Source organism: Mustela putorius, unplaced genomic scaffold (genome assembly GCF_011764305.1).
Source record: "Mustela putorius furo isolate JIRA1106 unplaced genomic scaffold, ASM1176430v1.1 tig00003870_pilon_pilon_pilon, whole genome shotgun sequence".
Classification (NCBI taxonomy): Eukaryota; Metazoa; Chordata; class Mammalia; order Carnivora; family Mustelidae; genus Mustela; species Mustela putorius.
In genome coordinates this window covers 8,431,374-8,450,895 of record NW_025422022.1, presented here as the reverse complement: position 1 = coordinate 8,450,895, position 19,522 = coordinate 8,431,374, and the positions used below count along the sequence as shown (strand labels likewise).

The window sequence follows — 19,522 nt, the reverse complement described above, 5'->3', positions numbered from 1 at the left end:
ACTACCAGACCCATCAAGGCCCGGTCTAACGGCACCCACACCCTTGACAGGAATACAAAAGAACATTCCCCTAATGCTGGAAATCTGTCGCCATCTTGTGGTTAAAAGCTGCTCTTCCAGCGGGATCTTTGGACCTTTTCATAAAGGACAGAGGGGTAACCCAGCCAGAATACACAGAATTAGGGGCTTGCAAAATAAGTATCTCATGAACATACATACATACATTCCTTCCTTCCTTCCTTCCTTCCTTCCTTCCTTCCTTCCTTCCTTCCCCTCTCTTTCTGTCTGTCTTTCTTTCTTTCCTTGTTTTTTAAAGATACCAGTAACTGTTTTCAGAAGATGTGCCCAAGGCAGGAAATAGGCCTCTGATTTTAGACTGAGATTCCAACTAAATGATTGACTAGAGTGCCGGTTAGAATGCAATTTCCATAGAGGCTCTGCCTTATATTGGAATACTGACTAATTCAACACAGTGTGGATGATGGTGTTTAATCACACACATCCACCCGCGAACGTTTCATTCTTGGTGGGGCCACTGAAGGGGAGGAAGACGGCCAGGTCACACATGAGCAGCCTGGAAAGAGGAGGAGGCTGGTGTTCAGAGGAGGTTCCCTGAGAAAGCCACTTGAGAGGAGACGCCTGGGGGACGACCAGGGGACAAGGGGAGGCGAGGCGGGTGCTCAAGTCAGGACAAAGAGCCAGAGCAAGGGTCCAGGGACAGCAGGAAGGGGCAGGGGTGCTGTGTCCCTGAGGGGCAGCCCACAGCACTGTGGAGAGTGAGGGCCCGTGGTGTGAGATGAGGCAGGTCAATGACACCTTGGAGCAGGTCACTGGGCGTGTGAAGGGCTTTTCACCCCTTTTTTAGGAGCAATGGGAAGTCATTCACATGTCACAAGTGAGGAGACTACAGGGTCACATTTGAGTTCCAGAAAGATCATTCTGGTGAATACAGGGAGGAAAGAATTGAGAGGGTTGTCATGGATTTAAGAAGACCACTACGGCAGTGATCCTTGTATTACAACAGTAGGGATTACTCAGCATACACTGGGCCCTGTTTCTTTTTCTTTTTTTTAAAGGAGGCTCCACGCCTCAGCATGGAGTGCGACACGGGGCTTGAACTCCCAACCATGAGATCAAGACCCAAGCCAAGATGGAGAGTAGGACACTTAAAGGACAGCGCCCCCCACTGGGTACTGTTCCTAAACACTGAGTGTATTCACTCATTTAATCCTTACAAAAACCCTATGAGAGGAGTATTAATACTACACCCATTTTACAGATGCAAAATGAGGCTTAGAGAAGTCTAACTGCAGAAACACCCCTCCTTGTGACCAGTACACAATACAGTGCCTACTGGTGGTAATAAGAAAATGAGAAAAACAGGTGGTTTCAGGACTATTTCAGAAGTAAAACCAAAACTGAAGTGCTAAAATATGGGGCATCAAGGGTACCTAGGGTCGACTTCAGCGACTCTACAGGGACGCTGGAAGAGCAGCAGGCTCAGAAGCAGCCGCGGATTTGACCTTGCAGGTGCGGAGCTGGACCAGTTGTAAGACACGCAGAGGAGCTACTGAAGAGGCAGCTGGCTCAAGAGATAATGTGGTCCCACTGGTGGAAGAGCTGGTAACTGAAATGACAAGTAGGACTGCCTGAGGGGACAGCACAGGGTTAGGAGAAGGGGGCTACTACTTGGGGGAGGGGGTGGCCAGAGGCCATTAAACTGCAGGATAAGCTTGCAAATGAGATGAAGGGGGCAGGGCCAGACAGGCAGTACTGAAACCTGCATCCCGAAAGCCCAAAGAATGTTTCAAGGAATGAGCAAGGACAGCAGGTGCTATTGGGAGGTCAGGCCAAGTTGAGGGCTGGAAAATGTCCTTCAGATCTTGCATCTTGGGCATCCCAGAGGCAACTACCCAGAGAAGGCTGGCTGCTGGGGGAGGAGAATGTGCTTTCCTCCTTCCAAGATACAATATGCTTAATGCCCACTTTTAGAGGTGGGAGAGCCTGGATACGGAGGAGAAATACAGTTTGCCCTTTGTACATCTCGGGTCTGTACTACATGGGCTGTTCCCGTCCACAAGGATTTTTGTCAATACAAACAGCACCGTACTGTAAATGTACTATCTCTTCCTTATGATTAGCTTTTCTTTTCTCTAGCTTATTATAAGAACACAGTATATATCATGAAACATATTAATGAAATATGTTCATCAACGGTTCATGCTACTGATAAGGCTTTCTGTCAACAGTAGGCTATTAAGTTTTGGGGGAGTCCAAAGGTCTAAGCAGATCTTTGACTTCCTGACACATTGTTCAAGGGCCAACTAACTTAACAATGTCAATTTGCTGCAAAGGCAAGAGAATAGGATCCAAAGCACAAGAGGGATTATTCCAGGTAGGCAGTCCTCTAAGGGTTTGTCCTCTTAAGGGACCAGGCAGGAAGGAAAGGGTGGGAATAGATACAGATATGAAGACTCTAGAAGAGCGCCAGGCTCCTGGACTTCTGTTCTCACCAAATGACTTGTTTGATCAAAATGGTTCCCAAACCTGCTTATTTCAGTAGTCTCCAATATTATAATTCTGTAATTAAATACTACAATGCAATATGAGTGTAAAAAATGTTGTTAGTTCTATGTAAACTTAGTTGAATGTTTTGTGAAAAGTTGATAAAGACAAGATGCTAAAATCCTATCCATCTAGAGACAAGTGAGGCAACTGTAAAAAATGGGAAAACATAGTAAAAATCTTTGCAAGTTTCTGTTCTTATTCCAATTTGAAGAGAACGAAACCAGAAATTGCAGGATTGTAAGACTAAACGTTTACAAAGAAACCAAGATTGAAACTCTAATGGATCTCTGTTCAGTGAGAAAACAGCCTTGGTGTTAACTCAGATAGTGTAGGATGAAGGTATGTTTTCTTGACTCCCCATTTCAATGGACTTTTTCAATGGACTGACCAACTCCTAAACCAAGCTGGCTTTAAGAAGGCTTCTCTGTTTACAAAGGTGAGTAAGAAGAGAAGAGAAGGCTATTATGGATTGCCTACTCTAAGGAATATGCTTATCTAGGTTGTTTTTTGTTTTTTTAACCTACTCCTTAAAATAATCCTAGATGTTATCATTCCTATTTGGTAGGTCGGGAAACAGGTTAAGTAACCAGCCTATGAAGATAACAGCATGTGGGTAGGAATTCAGTTCTCCTGACTTCATCCTATGTTTCTTCAGATGGACCATTTCCACTGGTCTTACCCGTACCTGGACTTGTCCCCAGACTATGTTCCACCCACGTCCTCCACCAACCACCCACCACGGGTTCATCCTTATCCTTGACCTCCCATTGTCTATTCACCCACCAAGCCCTGTCACCTCAATTCCCATGGTATTTCTTCCATGTCCCCGCTACCACCACAGACTCACATCGTCTTCTGCCTGGACTATTGCAAGTCTCCTGTTGCTACAGTTCCTCCGTGGGCAGACGTGAGCAGGATCGTTGTCTATGTAGCAGTGGAACACTCACTCTTCAGTTTGCTTCCAGCACATTACTGTCCTCCAGGTAGGTTCCTGATTTTCTCCCCAGTCCTTCTCACCATCCTAATGGTCTTTCTTTCACCAGCCCCTTCAATATTAGTACTCTACTCGTTAGGGGCCATCTCTTGGGTCTCCTCTCACTCGATCCTCCTCCCCCTGTAGATCCTGCTTTTTGCCTTCAGCTTCAATGCATTCACATACTGGTGATCGGACTGTATTTTCAACCCTATCCTGTCTGACCATTTTTACAACTGGTTAGTGTTTCTGTCCACCCCATGGCCCCTAAGCATATCCAACTCAAATACATATGCCCGTAACTGGACTCTTGTCCCCCATCTTCCTCCCTGTGCCGACCACAGACTGCTTCTTCCACATGCATCCCCTAATGTTACCAATTCTCAAACTAAACCCAAAGGTTGAAATCATCCTTTACTTATCCCTTGTCCTTCACTTGGCCTCACAACCCAATCTCAGGTCCTGCTGATTCTTCATATTGTCCCATTTCCCATGGTTGTCACTCTTTCCCAATAACATTCTATTTTCTTAGACTAAAAAGTTAAGGTATATCCATCTCCACTGTGCCTCTGAAGCAACCCTCCCTGATCCAGTGAGCATGAGCTTCAGGGTCATATGTACTCAGTCTGGGCGCCTGCAAGAGTTGTCACTCAATACACGTTAAACAAGTGAATCCACGCTCTTGCTCAACTCAACATATTTCAAGGTTTTCCAACACAATGCACGCTCTTCGAAGCCCTTGCCACTGCCTACGAGGTCTCTTGTGACTTAGATCTTTCCTACTTCTCCGGTTTCAAACCACTGTGCCCTAGAACTACTCTCTATTCCAGAAACAACCATCTACCGTTCTCCAAACAAAGCATCTTCACATAACTCTGACTTCACACATGCTTTACTTCTGCCTGGAATCCTCTTCTCATCCTCCACCTGGAAAACTCTGACTCCTCCAAGACTTCTAGAGAAGCTTCTGCTTTCCTTCCCTCCACGCTCCTCCCCGTCCCAACATTCTCCACGAGCAGCATCATTTTTGTAACTGAAGTACTCACTTGCACATAACCATCACATACTGGCCTGTAGGCCTCCCAGGGGGGGCCAGAATGAAGAGAAAGCATTCTCACGGCCATCCAAAATCATTCTTCTTTCCTTTTCAGGAACTCCTTTCCTCCTTTTAAGGACCATCTAACATCCCAGACCTCACGATCAGTCTTCCAAGTGTCTGAACTGATCCCCAGTGCCTGGTCCTCTTCTCCACCCCAACTCTAGCCATCACGCATTAGTGATCATACTGATAGTCCACATACAAACTAGAATGAGTTCAGATTCCTTTTCTAGGACTATATATTTTTAATGACTCTGCTCAGAAAACTGTTTCACCTCTAGAAGTCTAACCTCTACCCCAAACTTCCTTTTATCCATGACACACAAATGTCACATTCATTTTATCTCCAATCTCTACCTCTTCTATTCACCCGATCTATCAGTGTCTTACTGATCAGACTTCTCTTACAGTCCAGCTTCCACAGCCAATCTCCAGCAATCTCTACTGGCCTTGCCCGTTAGATTGCTCTTCAGCAATCTTTGACAGCCTAGGTCTCTACCTTCCAGTGCCTGACCCCGGCAAGATCCATACTTCCCTACTCTATATTCTTGGCAGTTAAGCACTGCTAGACAAAAATGAAAAACTTGGCTCCTAGCCACTGCAATTAATGATTTCCCACCTCAAATTGGTTTTCAAAGCATTCCTCTATCTTTTCGCTTGCCTTTGGTCATTGTTGTCACTTAGTCTTCCGGATAGTTAATACTAAGAAAAATGTGAGACTAAGGTCAACAGAGTATCAAAACAATCTCGAGGGTGTTGGCTAAAGTATGAAAAGAAAACCAAAGGCCACACATAAACCAATTTCGCTCCAATGCTGTATGTCCTTTGGGTTCCAAGTCAATTATTTTCACGGCACCAGGAATACTATTGCTGTCTTAATTCTTATAGATCCTTAGAGTTTGAAAAGTGGTGAAGGATGCACCACTGGTAAAAATGACTGCTCTTCAACTCCCCTCACGCCCCAGGTACCTTTACATACTTACTATAGGTCATCAATGACACATACCAAACTTCTGTTTTCATTTTAATTTATTCTGGGCAGTTTAAAGTGAAAGTTAAAAACATCAAACAAACCACAGAAGCTTAGGTATAGTTCTGACCAGTTCCAAAACAAAAACAGTGAATGATCATTTACACACATTGCTTAACTCTGAATTTACATTTTTTTATATAAAGCTACTATTAACGCACACAATTCTAATTCCTTATAAACCTATTTGTCAAGCAGCTGAATGACAATGCATCATAGCACAGCACAGAATGTTTCCAGTAAGAAACCACAGCAGCAGTATTTGGTGAATGGTTAAGTGCAGAATTAACTTGGGAGTGTAACATCAAACACGGTCATAATAACTTGGAGTGTAACATCAAACACCAGTCATAAGATAGGCAGCACACATTAACAAATGGAAAATGTAACTTAGTAAGATAAAATGGCATTCTTTATGCTTTAAAAGCTATAGCGGATACTTTAAAAGCCACCCGTACATGTCGCTTTAATTCTAGACTCCATAACAAAATACTATTCCATTAGTTGCTTGAAAGTCTATAACCTTACCTTTTTAAAGTCGACTTTAAATATAAAAGCACTTGAAGTTTACTGGTCAAAAATCTAAAGTTACACAGGCTACATGTTACATTAAAACATACCTCGTAAGAAAGACAGACTTTAAAAAATACTGCACTGTTGCCTTAAAATAATGTCAAAATAGGTTGCTCCTAACAATAAAAATGTACTACTTTCAAATCTTTTGACACATTTTGTTTTAAAATAACTTTTTGTGAAACCATGAATATCGTTCACCCACCTCTCCGCAAATATATTCCCTCCTTTCCGCAAAGTAACAGTTAGAAGTGGTTTTAAACCTAGTATCATCTAAAGAAATAGGTCAGCACATATGTGAATTAGCTATTCACCAAAACAACTTATTTAATGTTTCCACCATGAAAACAACATTACAAAATCCATGGGATGAATTCTATTTTTAGCTTAACCTATATATTAAAAACCTCACTGAACAGTGCCACATTAATATTTAGTGGGGTTTTTTGGCGTTTAAATCAGAGCGATGCAAACCAGTATGTTTAATACAGGCAATTTTTACAAAAGTTTCAGAGACAGAGATGCGGGAAATTGGTTAAGAACATGAAACAACACTGCTGAAAGTCCTGGATTTTAGAATTTATCCTCAAAAGATGGCACAGATAATGGCTATCACCGTTTGTGAGCATTCTGACAAGACGGGTACTTGTATGTGCTCTTAATGCTCAGCATCTTTCCAAACTGCAAAATTGCATGGGTGGTTCAGTGGTAGAATTCTCGCCTGCCAAACTGCAAAATTAACCCTAGGCCAGTCTGTCTCTCACTGAGAAACTGCGAAGGTACTTGGAAAGTCCTGGCTGAGAGCAGTTACAAAAGCACTGAACTAGGAAAAGGAACAAAACACTGTACCACACAGATAATTGTGTTACTATTCCTCTTGCCTTTCTCAGTGGCCATAGGAATATGTACTATGTTGAGTGTTACTGGGGGGGGGGGCAGGGAGTCCAAGAGAACACTACATGTTTTAGAAGAAGTTCGTTTATAGAATTTTCATATTGGCACCAGTGTTTTCTTTTGACTCTCTGAGGAGAAATTAAAACATGGTGGGGTGTTAAGAGATTAACATGCTTTTGGATATATTTTCCAAACAAGTTAAACAGGATATTTCCTTCCTTAAATTCTACTAAAAAAGATATCCTTGAAACATAAATGTTAATAAATAATACCAACACATACACCTCCCCCCGCCGTGGATTCGTCTGTAGTATTATGATGACCCTTGAAGGTTATGTGGGGTTAGAGAAACCATCATTCCTTAATACTGAAATAGTATAGAAGCTCACTTGTTATTTAAGGTTTTTCAACCACTATTATCACCTAAATCCAAGGTATCCCCTATAAAGCAGAATCCACAGCTCCAAGTTTTAGACTATGAAAGATCTCATTAAATAGCCTCCTATACCAAGAAGATTTTAGGCATTCATGAGGACCATTTTAAATTTGATATCCAGGTGGTATGAAGCACTAAAATGCATGCCTGAAACTTAGGTCACTGTTCTATTAATCTCTATAGTCACAGAATAAGAGAAAAATGCATCCAGTAAGGACATGACAGAAAGATTATGCCCAACTCTGGGCAGCTGGGGATCTTTCCCTAGCAAATGTTTAAAATTAAGTGCATGCTCTATAAATTCCCTTTCAGTGTAAGACCAAAGGACTAGTGACGGCAGAGGCATACCTCAGGAGTGCAAGTGGTCTGTTGGCAAAACCATCAGCATGGAGTATGAGGTATCATACACCATCATAACATAGAGGTAATGCCCTGTGATGGCTAGTTCTTAAGGGAAAAAAGGGTAAACACACACACAAAAAGGAACTTGGATTCATAAAAGAAATTGGCTTTGCAATCCACTCTTGAGCAGGGTGGTAACACTGAACAGGAAGGGTTGTTGAATCCATCTCTCTCTTCCCTGGTGAACCTTCAGTCCAAGTTTTAGTGAAGACAAACACGGACACCTGGCAAGTTCTTTTCCAGTGAAGTGGGCATTTGCACCCATTCTGTTTCCCTTGGTACCCAGGACCTCTGAGGTCTCGTCACTGAATTGTCTGTGAAGAAGGACCTTCTCCACAACACATGCCTTGAGTGTGAAGCCCTCCCATATAAAGGGAGAATTGAATCCTGCTTTCCTGAAGTAGAAGACCATTCTTAGGCTAAGTCACTGCTATAAAATCTTGAATATGTTGCAAAAAAAAAAAACAAACAAACAAACAAAAAAAAAACAAAACCAACTATCTCATAGAGGATAACTATTTTAACAGCATTGTAAGAGGCAGGATTAAGTGCCCCAATAAATAACTGCTACCTCACAAGGAAAAATAAATTTACAAACTATTTTTTATTTAAGATACAATCAACTGCAAGATGCACCATATGTATCACTAAGAAGTAACAGGCAATGAAACTGACACAATGCTCTCATAGTGTGTAGAATGTTTATATTTATTGAAATGGTTTTAAGCAGATTTTTAACACATGAATCTTGTGCATAAAGAGGGTGTGAAGTATGGTTAGGTTATAACTGTAACCTCATATTCTGAGTCCAACTCTTCTGAATCACTGCTCAGACCACAGCCATCAACGTCCACATTCTTCTACAGAACAGCACTCTTGGTGTCACTGAGCGCACTGGGGATGCCGCGTTTCTTGAAAGAGTGCCCCACCCCCGTCTTCTGTTTCCTGTCAGCAGAAAGTCTGGAGCAAAACGATGTTTGATGCCTTAAAGATAACCCTGCTCAGCGCAGGAACCGATCGCACCAGCCTCTTGTCGCTTTGAACTTTGTTTCGTCGACCCCCAGGGTTCTGGCCATTTCTCCTGCCCTCAATCGCATTGCTTGGCACGTGACAGGCAATCCTTGTGCACGCATCTCACTGACAAAACACAGTACGGCTTCATCTACTTGTGGGTATCTTCCTTTCTTGGGTCCCGTAAAGCATTTTGTTGTCGCTTTACAAGAAAATATGGAGTGGCGGTCATTCCTCCAGCGCCGGACGTTTGCTTCACTAGTCCCGAACGTACGCCCCGCGGCTCTGTTTCCATGCTTTTCTGCGTACACAATCACTTTTCGTTTCAATGCTGAATCATAGTGCAATCTTTTTGAAGACATCTTTAAATGCCAATTAAACCTGACACATTTGGTACGAACAATACCGTGACGATGCTGGGACAAGCTGTTAGCAAGTTCACACACACACAGGCTGGGATAATCACATCATGACCCTCTCCTGGTTCACAGTAATTACGAGATACATCCCAATTTCGGACAAGGTAAAATGTGAAAACAAAAACAAAAACACAACATACATTACAGAATTGATAAAATACGGTTTTTCAAGCATGTAATGTTTACCAGAGACACACCAGTGGAAGGTAATAAACTGGGAGCCAGAGAGTAAGTATGCAGGTGAAAAGCTAGTAAAGCAAAAGATTACCTTTAAGATGAAATCTGCAATGGTCTGATTTGGTTTTAATTCCCTTTATTTTCATATGGCTTAACATTAGAAATCTTTTTTTCTTTTAATTGGACTTAAAATCCAAGTAAAAATGTTCTTCCATCTTTTACCAAACTGTATAGCCCGGTCATTAAAGACAGAGGCTCCCCACTGCCTTTCATCCTTCACTGGTACAGGACTAGAGCGAGGGTCAGTGGCCTTCATCAGCAGGTGCCCTTCTTTGCCGAGCAGATCTGATCCTGTGAGAAGATGACGAAGTGTCTTCTTCCGTCTCAGAGCCCGACGGCTCATGATCTCCCTCCTGAGATCCTGTATCTCCCACCAGTTCCCGCAGAAACTTGAATTTTGATAAAAAAAGATGCCATACGAAATACCAACCTAAAAAGAGACAGAAACATTAAGAAAAATTATTACACACAATATTATCAATGGAGGACATGCCAGTTAATTGTGTATGTGTCAGGGATATATTATAAAACAGTATAGATAGTATCAACAAGTATGTGATTGTAAATATATTTTTTACTTTTTTTTTTAAACCATGGACAAGGCACAAGAATAAACTCTGACATTACACAAGAATGGCAAAAAGTTTCTGCCTTCAAGGAATTTAGAACCCAAGCGTGCTCCATCTACATTAAAATTATGATGACATTATGATATCTAGGTCCAAGTGTTTATTATATTAAAATCAAATCTCTGAGAGCACTTTATTGGGGGAAAAAAGAAGATACTTTGCATTTCCCTGGGACAGTTATGTTTTACTTACTAAAAGAAAGTCTGATCTGACCACAATGTGAAACCATTATGTGGCAGGGGTCAAGGCACTTCTCTGAGAAATTCTGTCAGAATCAAGCTATTCATAAGTTTCTAGAAATAATACATTTTTCAAGGAAATTAATACATGTTCTTTAATTACATGATGAAAGAATAAAGCCAGAGCACCACTACCTGAAATACAAGATTTTTTAAAATACAGTATATTTTCAAGTCAGAGTCATTAAAAAGTCTGAACTCTCCTTAAAAATAAAAATTACTGACCATGTTTTGTTTGTTTTTGCAAGGAGTCTGAAGTTCACTACATTTCAGACTCACATGAGTAAGGATCAATCAATAAAATGAGTAGACAGGATAAAACCTCTGAAGCCATGACTAGTTGCTCTGAAATGTTAAGCGCCTTAATTATTAAAGCAAACAAAAGTAACCACTGTGACAAAGTTTTCCACGCTGGTGTTGCCTTCTACTTTCAACTCTCTAGTTTAATAGAAAAGCAATGGACCATAGCATGTTCTGAGGAGCAGCATTTTCCGAAGACAAAATCCAAGCAGCTTTTCTACCCCTGTATTATACCAGGTCACCCTGAACGACCACTTAAGGATGTTCTAATTCTACTTGTTTCTTTCTTGCAGTCTCTGAAGAGAAAAAAAGAAAAAAGAACAACACAAGCTCCTTGGTATTAAAAGACTAAAACTTAAGGGGCTTAATGCGATTTCTCAAGGGCTTGCTTTCCCTGAAGCTTGAGCGCTGAATGCTAACTGAACCACACCATAAGTGAACTTTCGTCAACCATGTGAGTAATGCACTTCACTTCAAGTAGTATTTTCCTAATATTCCAAGTCAGCATGCTCTCTTTTTCACCCACAGCTCTTCGTAAAAGTGGGCACAGCGAATTAGCAGAAAGAACTCCGGAGGCATCAGGAGCCCCAGTTCTGAAAGAAGATCACAAAGCTACAGTGGGAATTAAATGAGAGGAGGCCTACAGGGCCGCGCTGTCTGGCACTGAGTAAGCAATAGTAAGCTGTGCGGGTCCCTGGGCAGTGGGATCGGACATGGCTTCTATTTTGTTAATTATCTTTTCTTTTAATTGAGATCCAAGTCACATAGCAGAAAATTTGCTTTCAAAGGTTACAATTCAGTGGTTTTGAGTATATTCACAAGGCTGTACAAGCATCATCACGATCAAAGCCCAGAACATTTTCACCAACCCCAAAAGAAACCCCACATCCATCAGCGGTCACTCCCTATTTCCTCCTCCCCCACCCCTGGCAACCAGTAATGGAACTGTCTCTACGGATTTGTCTATTCCGAGCATTTCCCATCACAACATGTCATCTTCTAGGTCTGGCTCCATCCACTTGACCTATACTTTCAAGGTTCATCATCCATGTCACAGGTATCACTTCATTCCTTTTTATCACGGAAAAATATCCCATTGTACAGACACATCACATGTGGTTTAACCATTCAGCAGTGAAGGGCCATTGGGGTAGCTTCTCCTTTGGGGCTGGTATAAAAGAAAACAGATTCTGCTGTTTGGCTGCAATGACCATTTGTGTACAAGTTTTTGAAGAGACAGATTTTCATTTCTCTTGGGTATATCCCTAGGAGGACTACTGCTGGATCACGTGGTAACTTGACGCTTAACCACTTGAGAAATTGCTAAACTGTTTTCCAAAGCAGCTGTACCACTCCACATCCCCACGTCTGGAGCTGCACGAGGCTCCAGTTTCCCTCATCCTCACCAACTCTCTCCATTGTCCACCTTTTGGGTGACAGTCATCTGAGTGGGTGTAGCACTGTGGCTTTTATTTGCATTTCCCTCGTGACTAAAGATGGTGAGCATCTTTTCACATGTTGATTGTCTACTTATATATCCTCTTCGGAGAATTATCTATCCCAGGGGCGCCTGGGTGGCTCAGTGGGTTGAGCCTCTGCCTCGGCTCAGGTCATGATCTCAGGGTCCTGGGATGAGCCCTGAATCAGGCTCTCTGCCCAGCGGGGAGCCTGCTTCCCCCTCTCTTTCTGCCTGCCTCTCTGCCTACTTGTGATCTGTCAAATAAATAAATAAAATCTTAAAAAAAAATTATTCCATTGCTTTGCCCATTTTTTATAGCAGGTTGTCTTTTTATTATTGAGTTGTAGGAGCTCTTTATATATATATATATATATATTTTTTTTTTTTTTAAGATTTTATCTATTTATTTGACAGAGATCACAAGTAGGCTGAGAAGCAGGCAGGGGCAGGGGGTGGGGGGAGCAGGCTCCCCTCCGAGCAAGAGCCTGATGCAGGGCTCGATTCCAGGACCCTGAGACTACGACCTGAGCCGAAGGCAGAGGCTTAACCCACCAAGCCACCCCGGTGACCTGAGCTCTTTATATATTTTTGATACTAGACCTTTATTAGAGATATGATTTCCAAATATTTCCTTCCACTCTGGGTTGTTTTTTCACTGTCTTGACAAGATTATTTGAAGTATAAATGTTTTTAAATATGATGAAGCCTAATATATCTTTTTCTTTCATAAAACCCATCTAATCAATTTTTTCTTTGGCTGTTTCTACTTTTCATGTCATATCTAGGGGACCCACTGACTAATCCAAGGTCACAAAGATTTACACCTATGTATTCTTCTAACAGTTTTACTTTTAGCTCTTATATTTAGGTCTATTTTAGCTAATTTTAGCAAGAGAAGATTCAAATTCATTCTTCTGCATGTGGATATCAAATTGTTCCCAAACCTTTTGTTGAAAGACTGCTCTTCTCTCCAATAAACTGTCTTGACACCTTTGTCAAAAATCAAATGACATGGGCACCTGGGTGGCTCAGTCAGTTAAGCATCTACCTTTGGCGCAGGTCATGATCCTGAAGTCACGGGATGGAGTCCCACATGGTCTCCCTGTTCAGTGGGGAGTCTGCTCTCCCTCTGTCCTTTACCCTACTTGTACTCTCAAATAAATAAATAAAATCTTTTAAAAAAAAGTTTTAAAATTGAGAGTTGAAGTCTACCATCTTTGTTTTTTTTCAAGACTGTTTTGGCTGTTCTGAGTCCCTTGCATTTTCATATAAATTTTAGAATTATACTGTGGATCTCTGCAAAAAAGGAAATGAGAATTGATAGGGATTACAACTGAATCTGCAGATTAATTAAAAAACCCTGCATGGGGGGGGGGGACACCACACACACACACACACACACACACACACACACATGCCTGGGTGGCTCAGTTGGTTAAGCGTCTGCCTGCAGCTCAGGTCCTGATCCCAGAGTCCTCAGATCAAACCCGAGGGAGCATCAGGCTCCCTGCTCTGCGGGGAGCCCACTTCTCCCTCTCCCTTGGCCCCCCTGCCCGCTTGTGTCCCCCCTCAAATAAAAAGCCCTGCACGGGTTTTTTGTTTGTTTGTTTTTAAATACTTCCCTATACTTACAAGATTTTTCCACAATAGACAAATATGACTGATTAATAAAAGAATCAGGAAAAACAAGTCAGAAACTAATAAGTCAGTCATGAATACTTACATTGTTTTGAATATGGCTATGCCATTAATTGGCCTAAATTATTAAAGGCAGCTGATTTCAACAAACAGGAATGAAAACCCTTAACTCAGGTGAGTTTTGACTCTCAAAGACCACAGTCTTGACCTCATAAAGAACAAACACTCCAACTGTGGCTACAAGGTGTGAAATGACCATAAAGAAAAGTAGGGAGGGGCACCTGGGTGGCTCAGTGGGTTAATGCCTCTGCCTTTGGCTCAGGTCCTGATCCCAGGGTCCTGGGTTTGAGACCCACATTACAGCATCGGGCTCTTTGCGTAATGGGGAGCCTGATTCCCTTCCTCTCTCTCTGTGCCTGCCTCTCTGCCTGCTTGTGATCTCTGTCTGTCAAATAAATAATTAAAATCTCAAAAAAAAAAAAAAAAAGTAGGGAAGTACTCTTTTGACTAGAGACTATAGAGAAGGGCTGGCATGACTGGAGTCCCATCATAAATTACTAGTGTGCCCCTGTGCTGATGGTTAAGAGAAAGCGAAGTCTCCTAGCACTGAAATCTACACAGTAAGGAACTCATTAAGGACACCTGTTGCAGTCTGTTTGGGATGGTACAACAGCATTCAGCTAGATCACAAACTCTCTTTCTCAAGGTTAATGAAACAAACAAACAAAAAAAAATTTTTTTTAAATCACTGCCAACAACCTATGCAAGGGATTCAATCTCAAATCAAATTCGGAATGTGGTTGCCAATGCGCTGCTTGAGTTCAGAGCAGTTAAGTCAGGTCAGGCTACTACTACCTCCACACTCACACTGCCTCCCCCCACCCTCCACACAGTGCTAAACCACTCGCTAAACCACTCCTTTTCCATTCCTTTTCGCACCTCTCATTTGTTTCCCCCAACCTGGGATAAGAAAACTTTAAAGGCATGCTAATCTCTGCACCCTCCCCACCCCCCACACCCACCCCCCCACCCCAGCACCACCCCGCCCTGCGCTGCATTCTGATCTATCAGGTATTAGCATATGCCAGGGTTGGGAGTGGAAGGGGAGCATGTGCGCTGTCCCACTGCTTCCCACAAAACATCTGAAGCAGAGAATTCCCCTGACTGAGATACAGAGTTCATCTGCTGGGCAGCCAAAAAGAACAAATATTCACCGGGCTTGTTTGTTATGGACTTATTATAATGACAGGGCGGGATGCAAAGCTAAAAGACAAACTGCAGTGTAGATAAGAACTGCGGTGGTATTTACTAAACTGAGGGAAGGTCAACAAGTTGCTCTCCACGTAAAATGACTTAAGTTCTAACAGAGCTGTAATTTTTCCAAGACAGATGGCAGAAGGAAGTGGGAAAAGGGAGTTCCCATATCACAGTACCCACATTAGTAAGATCTCATGCTTCTACAAAGAGCATTATTAGTCTGAACAAAGGATGATTCTAAACACTCCAGGCAGTTTGATTAAAAAAAAAAAAGTTACACATATGCTCATTTATTTTAGAAAAAGAACCATTATTAACCCAATGGGTATATACCCAAGGAAACCACAACAGCGCCAGATAAAGCTGCTAGTAAGACAGTTACTACAATGATAATACATTTTTTTTTTTAACTCTGGGACAAGTACTGAAAGGAAATGCTTTGCACTTATCATTGAATGGTCAAATTGTCATTCAGTTTAACGAAACTGTCCACTCACATACTTCTGGTAGCTGCTCTATTCATCTATAGTTAAGTTATACTGGTCTTAAGATAAAAACAAAGTAGAAAGTCATATACACGGTTTGTAACAGAAACCTTGACTTATCTTCACCAAAGCGAGGGAATTTATTGTTTGCTTACAGGAGAGTCAGCTTTACAGACTACATGGGGAACAACTACAGGTTGCTACAACTAGGAGAAGGCTGTTGTGCACCAATGTCATTCTCACAGCAGTATCTGTTTCTCTCTACACATTTGCTTCACTTTCTTCTCCTGCTTCCCCTGTACATAGCTGCTTCTTCCCTGTTCTACGAAAGACTTTTCAGTTCATAACCTCAAAAAAAACAAACAAACAAACAAACAAAAAAAAAACCCAAAAACCAGGACTTCCATCCCAACTTGGGTCTAGTGTCAGACCCAGGCCCAGCGTCAGGGTACATCACCTGTATTAGGGATCACGAGCATGGCTGCGGGGCTTATGCCAGAGAGCTGGAATGCGATCTTAGAGACTGTAGGGGAGTGGACAGGAGAGTCTACAGAAAGAATCCAGGAAAGCAGTCTCCTCTACTTTTTTTTTTTTAGCAACAGTCCTGGAGGATGGTCCCCACGAATGAGTCACTCGAAAACAAAACATCCCTGAGCTAGGCAGGCAATTCTTCTTTTGGATAAACTCTTCCATCTTCTTGCCTTGATTCCTTCAAAACCACAACACAGTGTAACCTTTACTGAATGTCCACGCTGCAAGAGGTCCTCAACCTCCTGAACTAAGAACTACTTCCGGTGCGGGTGAGGTGAGACCAGAGGAGGCTGGCAGTCACAGTCTCTCTTTTAGGGAAAAGAACACAAGTAAATGTAAGGCCAGTTCAAAAGTATTTATTATCCAATGGAATGACCCTAAAGATATGTGATTACCATTTGACAGCCATTTACAACAAAATCACTCCAACTGGCTACTCAACATAGTCTGCTAGAAAGCTTTGAGGAGTACAACTCTGACTTCCCATGTAACTACACCAGCTCAATTTGGACTCTGGCCCCGAGTGACCAACTTCTACCAGGTATGTGTATGTATCTTTGTGGGGCAGTGGGATGAAAAGAATAATAATCACTAAAAAAGCTACCTTTTACTGAAAAGGTCTTACCCCTGTACCCTGCATGCCTACAGCCGACAGGAACTGTTGGGAAGTAGAGCTCATACAGTTCCTCCCACTGAGACCAGATACAAAGACACCAGAAAGGGCTTACCTGACATTCCTGTACGGGATGTATGTTTTGTACCCCGTCCTGGGATTTAGTAAGAAAGAAATGGGAAGGAGGAAGTGGGAGAAGTGGGGAGAGAAGAACTGTCCACCATTATATGTATACAGAATCAGAAATTTACACTGACTGATGAAAGCAGCCCTGCAGTTCTCCACAGTTTAAAAGGCAAGTGAGTGCCTTGCCCCAGTCTCACAGTGATAAGCACCGTATGTCAGAAACACTGGCTGGCAACAGAGGGTGTATATTCTGGGATAAGCGAAGGAGCATTCAGTTGTGTGTGCCAATAACGAAGCACTGGTTCAAAGGATGAGTTTCATGAAACACACTGTACATTGTTTTTCTCTGCAAGATAAAGGTGCTGGCAGTGGAAGGGTAGTGATAGCAAGATGAACCTGAGAGATGAACCAACACCATCGACACAACCCAAACCCAAGGGACAGCTGTAATTATAGAGCTCTCAGTTTACAAAGTGCTTTTCTATTCAACAGTCCTGTAATCCTCCCAACTGCCCTCTGAATTAATGAGACGGGAATCATTATCACCAATTTCTAGATAAGAAAATAAAGGCTCAAAGTGACTCAGCCATTGAAGAAGGCCAGCTAGGCAAGAGAGCAACAAAATTTAAGTGTTCTCTAATTTCTCAGATCTTCATGGTGGAAGTATGGCTAAAGCCCAAAACACTAAATAGACTGAGAATTTTATTTCACTCCCCAGGATCTTCTTGGGTCAAAAGCCCACCTACAGTATAATCACAAATGTCTGTCTTTGGGGCATCATTCCAATGGAGTTACATAATCCCACGTTCACAACGGCACCTAAGTGGTTAACTAACTGCCTCAATACCAATCTCAAGTTGTACAAAGCTCTTTTCCATTTTCAGTCCTCTGATTTTTATTTTTCTCTGAAGGCAGCTAAGGCTCACTTCCAGGATAATTTATCCAAGGCCACAGACAAGGCGAAGTAAAAATAGAGCCATGCTCCTCGTGCCACCATATCATACCCTCTACGGCACACGCCCCTTTCGTGACCACACACTGGGCAACAGGGGATGATGAGCCCCTGGAGATACCATTACCGAATCAACACGCTGAACTGTAACACCTCCACATCCAAAACTCTCCGATCCAACACACAGGACATTTTTTAAGTTGCCTTTTACAACCTCTTCTCTATTTTCTTCTCTCTTTGGTGACCACGACGCACCCACAGATCAACATGTTACCTCTATGACAAATGCTAACCACATTTTCCCTCCATACCTCCCACCTTTCTTGAACCCCAGACAGGAATTGGCTTGGCTGGCTTGAAGACAACTTTACAAAGTATATATATATCCTGCAGCTCCTTCTTCGATTTTCAGATTTCTGTTATGGGTATTACATTCTCTCCCCATCTCTCTGGTGAGAAACAGTTCCTTTTCAGCACACTGACCCCTCTTCTCCCTTAGTGCTTAAGATTCTACCTCAATAAGCCCTCTGCCATCTGTTTTCCTTCTCTACATTCCCAATGCCATTCTCGAGCCTACACCAAATCCTTACTCTCTGTCGACTGGATTATCAGTATAACGGCTGACAGCTCACATGCAGGCTGGAGCCACACTGCTTGGCCAAGAATCCCAACTCAGCAACTTAACCGCAACTTGAGCCAGTTAACCTCCATGTGCCTCAGTTTCCTCCTGCGTTAAATGGAGATAATAGTACCCACTCTCAAAGGGTAACAGTGAAGAGAATGCATGGCACGTTAAGAAACACCTATCAAACGTTACCCATTGTCACTGTCTCCTAGGTTCCAGTCCCTTCCTCTCACGGGCTCACTAGAGACACAAGGCTACTACTACCACCATTATTAAGAATTTTGAACGTCATTTGTACATAACTTCTATACCTTTCTACTGCACTCTCTTCAGTATAATGTTGTCGTCTTGGGTGACTGCTTTAGCACTCCACACTCACTTCCACCCTTCACTGCATTAATAACTGTCTCCCATTCCCCCCCAAACACAAGTTTCTGAAGACAAGGAAATGTATGGTTTATCAATGTCTTCCACTTTGTTCCCTATGTCTTCAACAGTACCTGGTACAGAGGAGACACTCAAATCAACCAATCTCCATGGTCTCAGCCCCCCAACACGCAGACAAAACTACCCATGAACTTAAGGGTATAATGACTTTCACCAATTAACCCATTTCAGAGCCTGAAGATGCCTGCTACATAATATAGTTATAAATGGAGAGAACTGCTTTAAGACACCGAGCAGCCTTATCAACCAAGTTGATCTGACATATACAATACATTCTATTCAATAACTATAAAAGAATCATTCTTTTCAAGTGTACATAGAACATTTACCAAAATATAACATTAATCAGTCTCATTAACTTTAAGGGTAAACCTTCTTATTTTTTTATACAAAATATATTTTCTGACCATAACAAAATTAAACTAGAAATTGATGACAAAATAGTATTGGGGAAAAAATTCAAATATTCAAAGTTTAAACAACATACTCCTAAATAATCCATTCCAAAGAGAAATCACAAGTGAAACATAAAAATAGTTTGAATGGAATTTTTTTTTTTAATTTAAATTCAGGTTAGTC

General features: G+C 42.0%; 1 protein-coding gene across 1 annotated transcript in view; it reads right to left on the bottom strand.

The window, feature by feature from the left end:
* Positions 1 to 5,651: 5,651 nt before the first annotated feature.
* Positions 5,652 to 19,522, bottom strand: part of SMIM13 (small integral membrane protein 13) — a 29,329-nt gene continuing 15,458 nt past the window's right edge. The window contains exon 2 of the mRNA XM_004753711.2: positions 5,652 to 10,072. Within this exon, the coding sequence (XP_004753768.1) occupies positions 9,885 to 10,072 (188 nt within the window). The 3' untranslated portion in view covers positions 5,652 to 9,884. The remainder of the gene's footprint in view (positions 10,073 to 19,522) is intronic.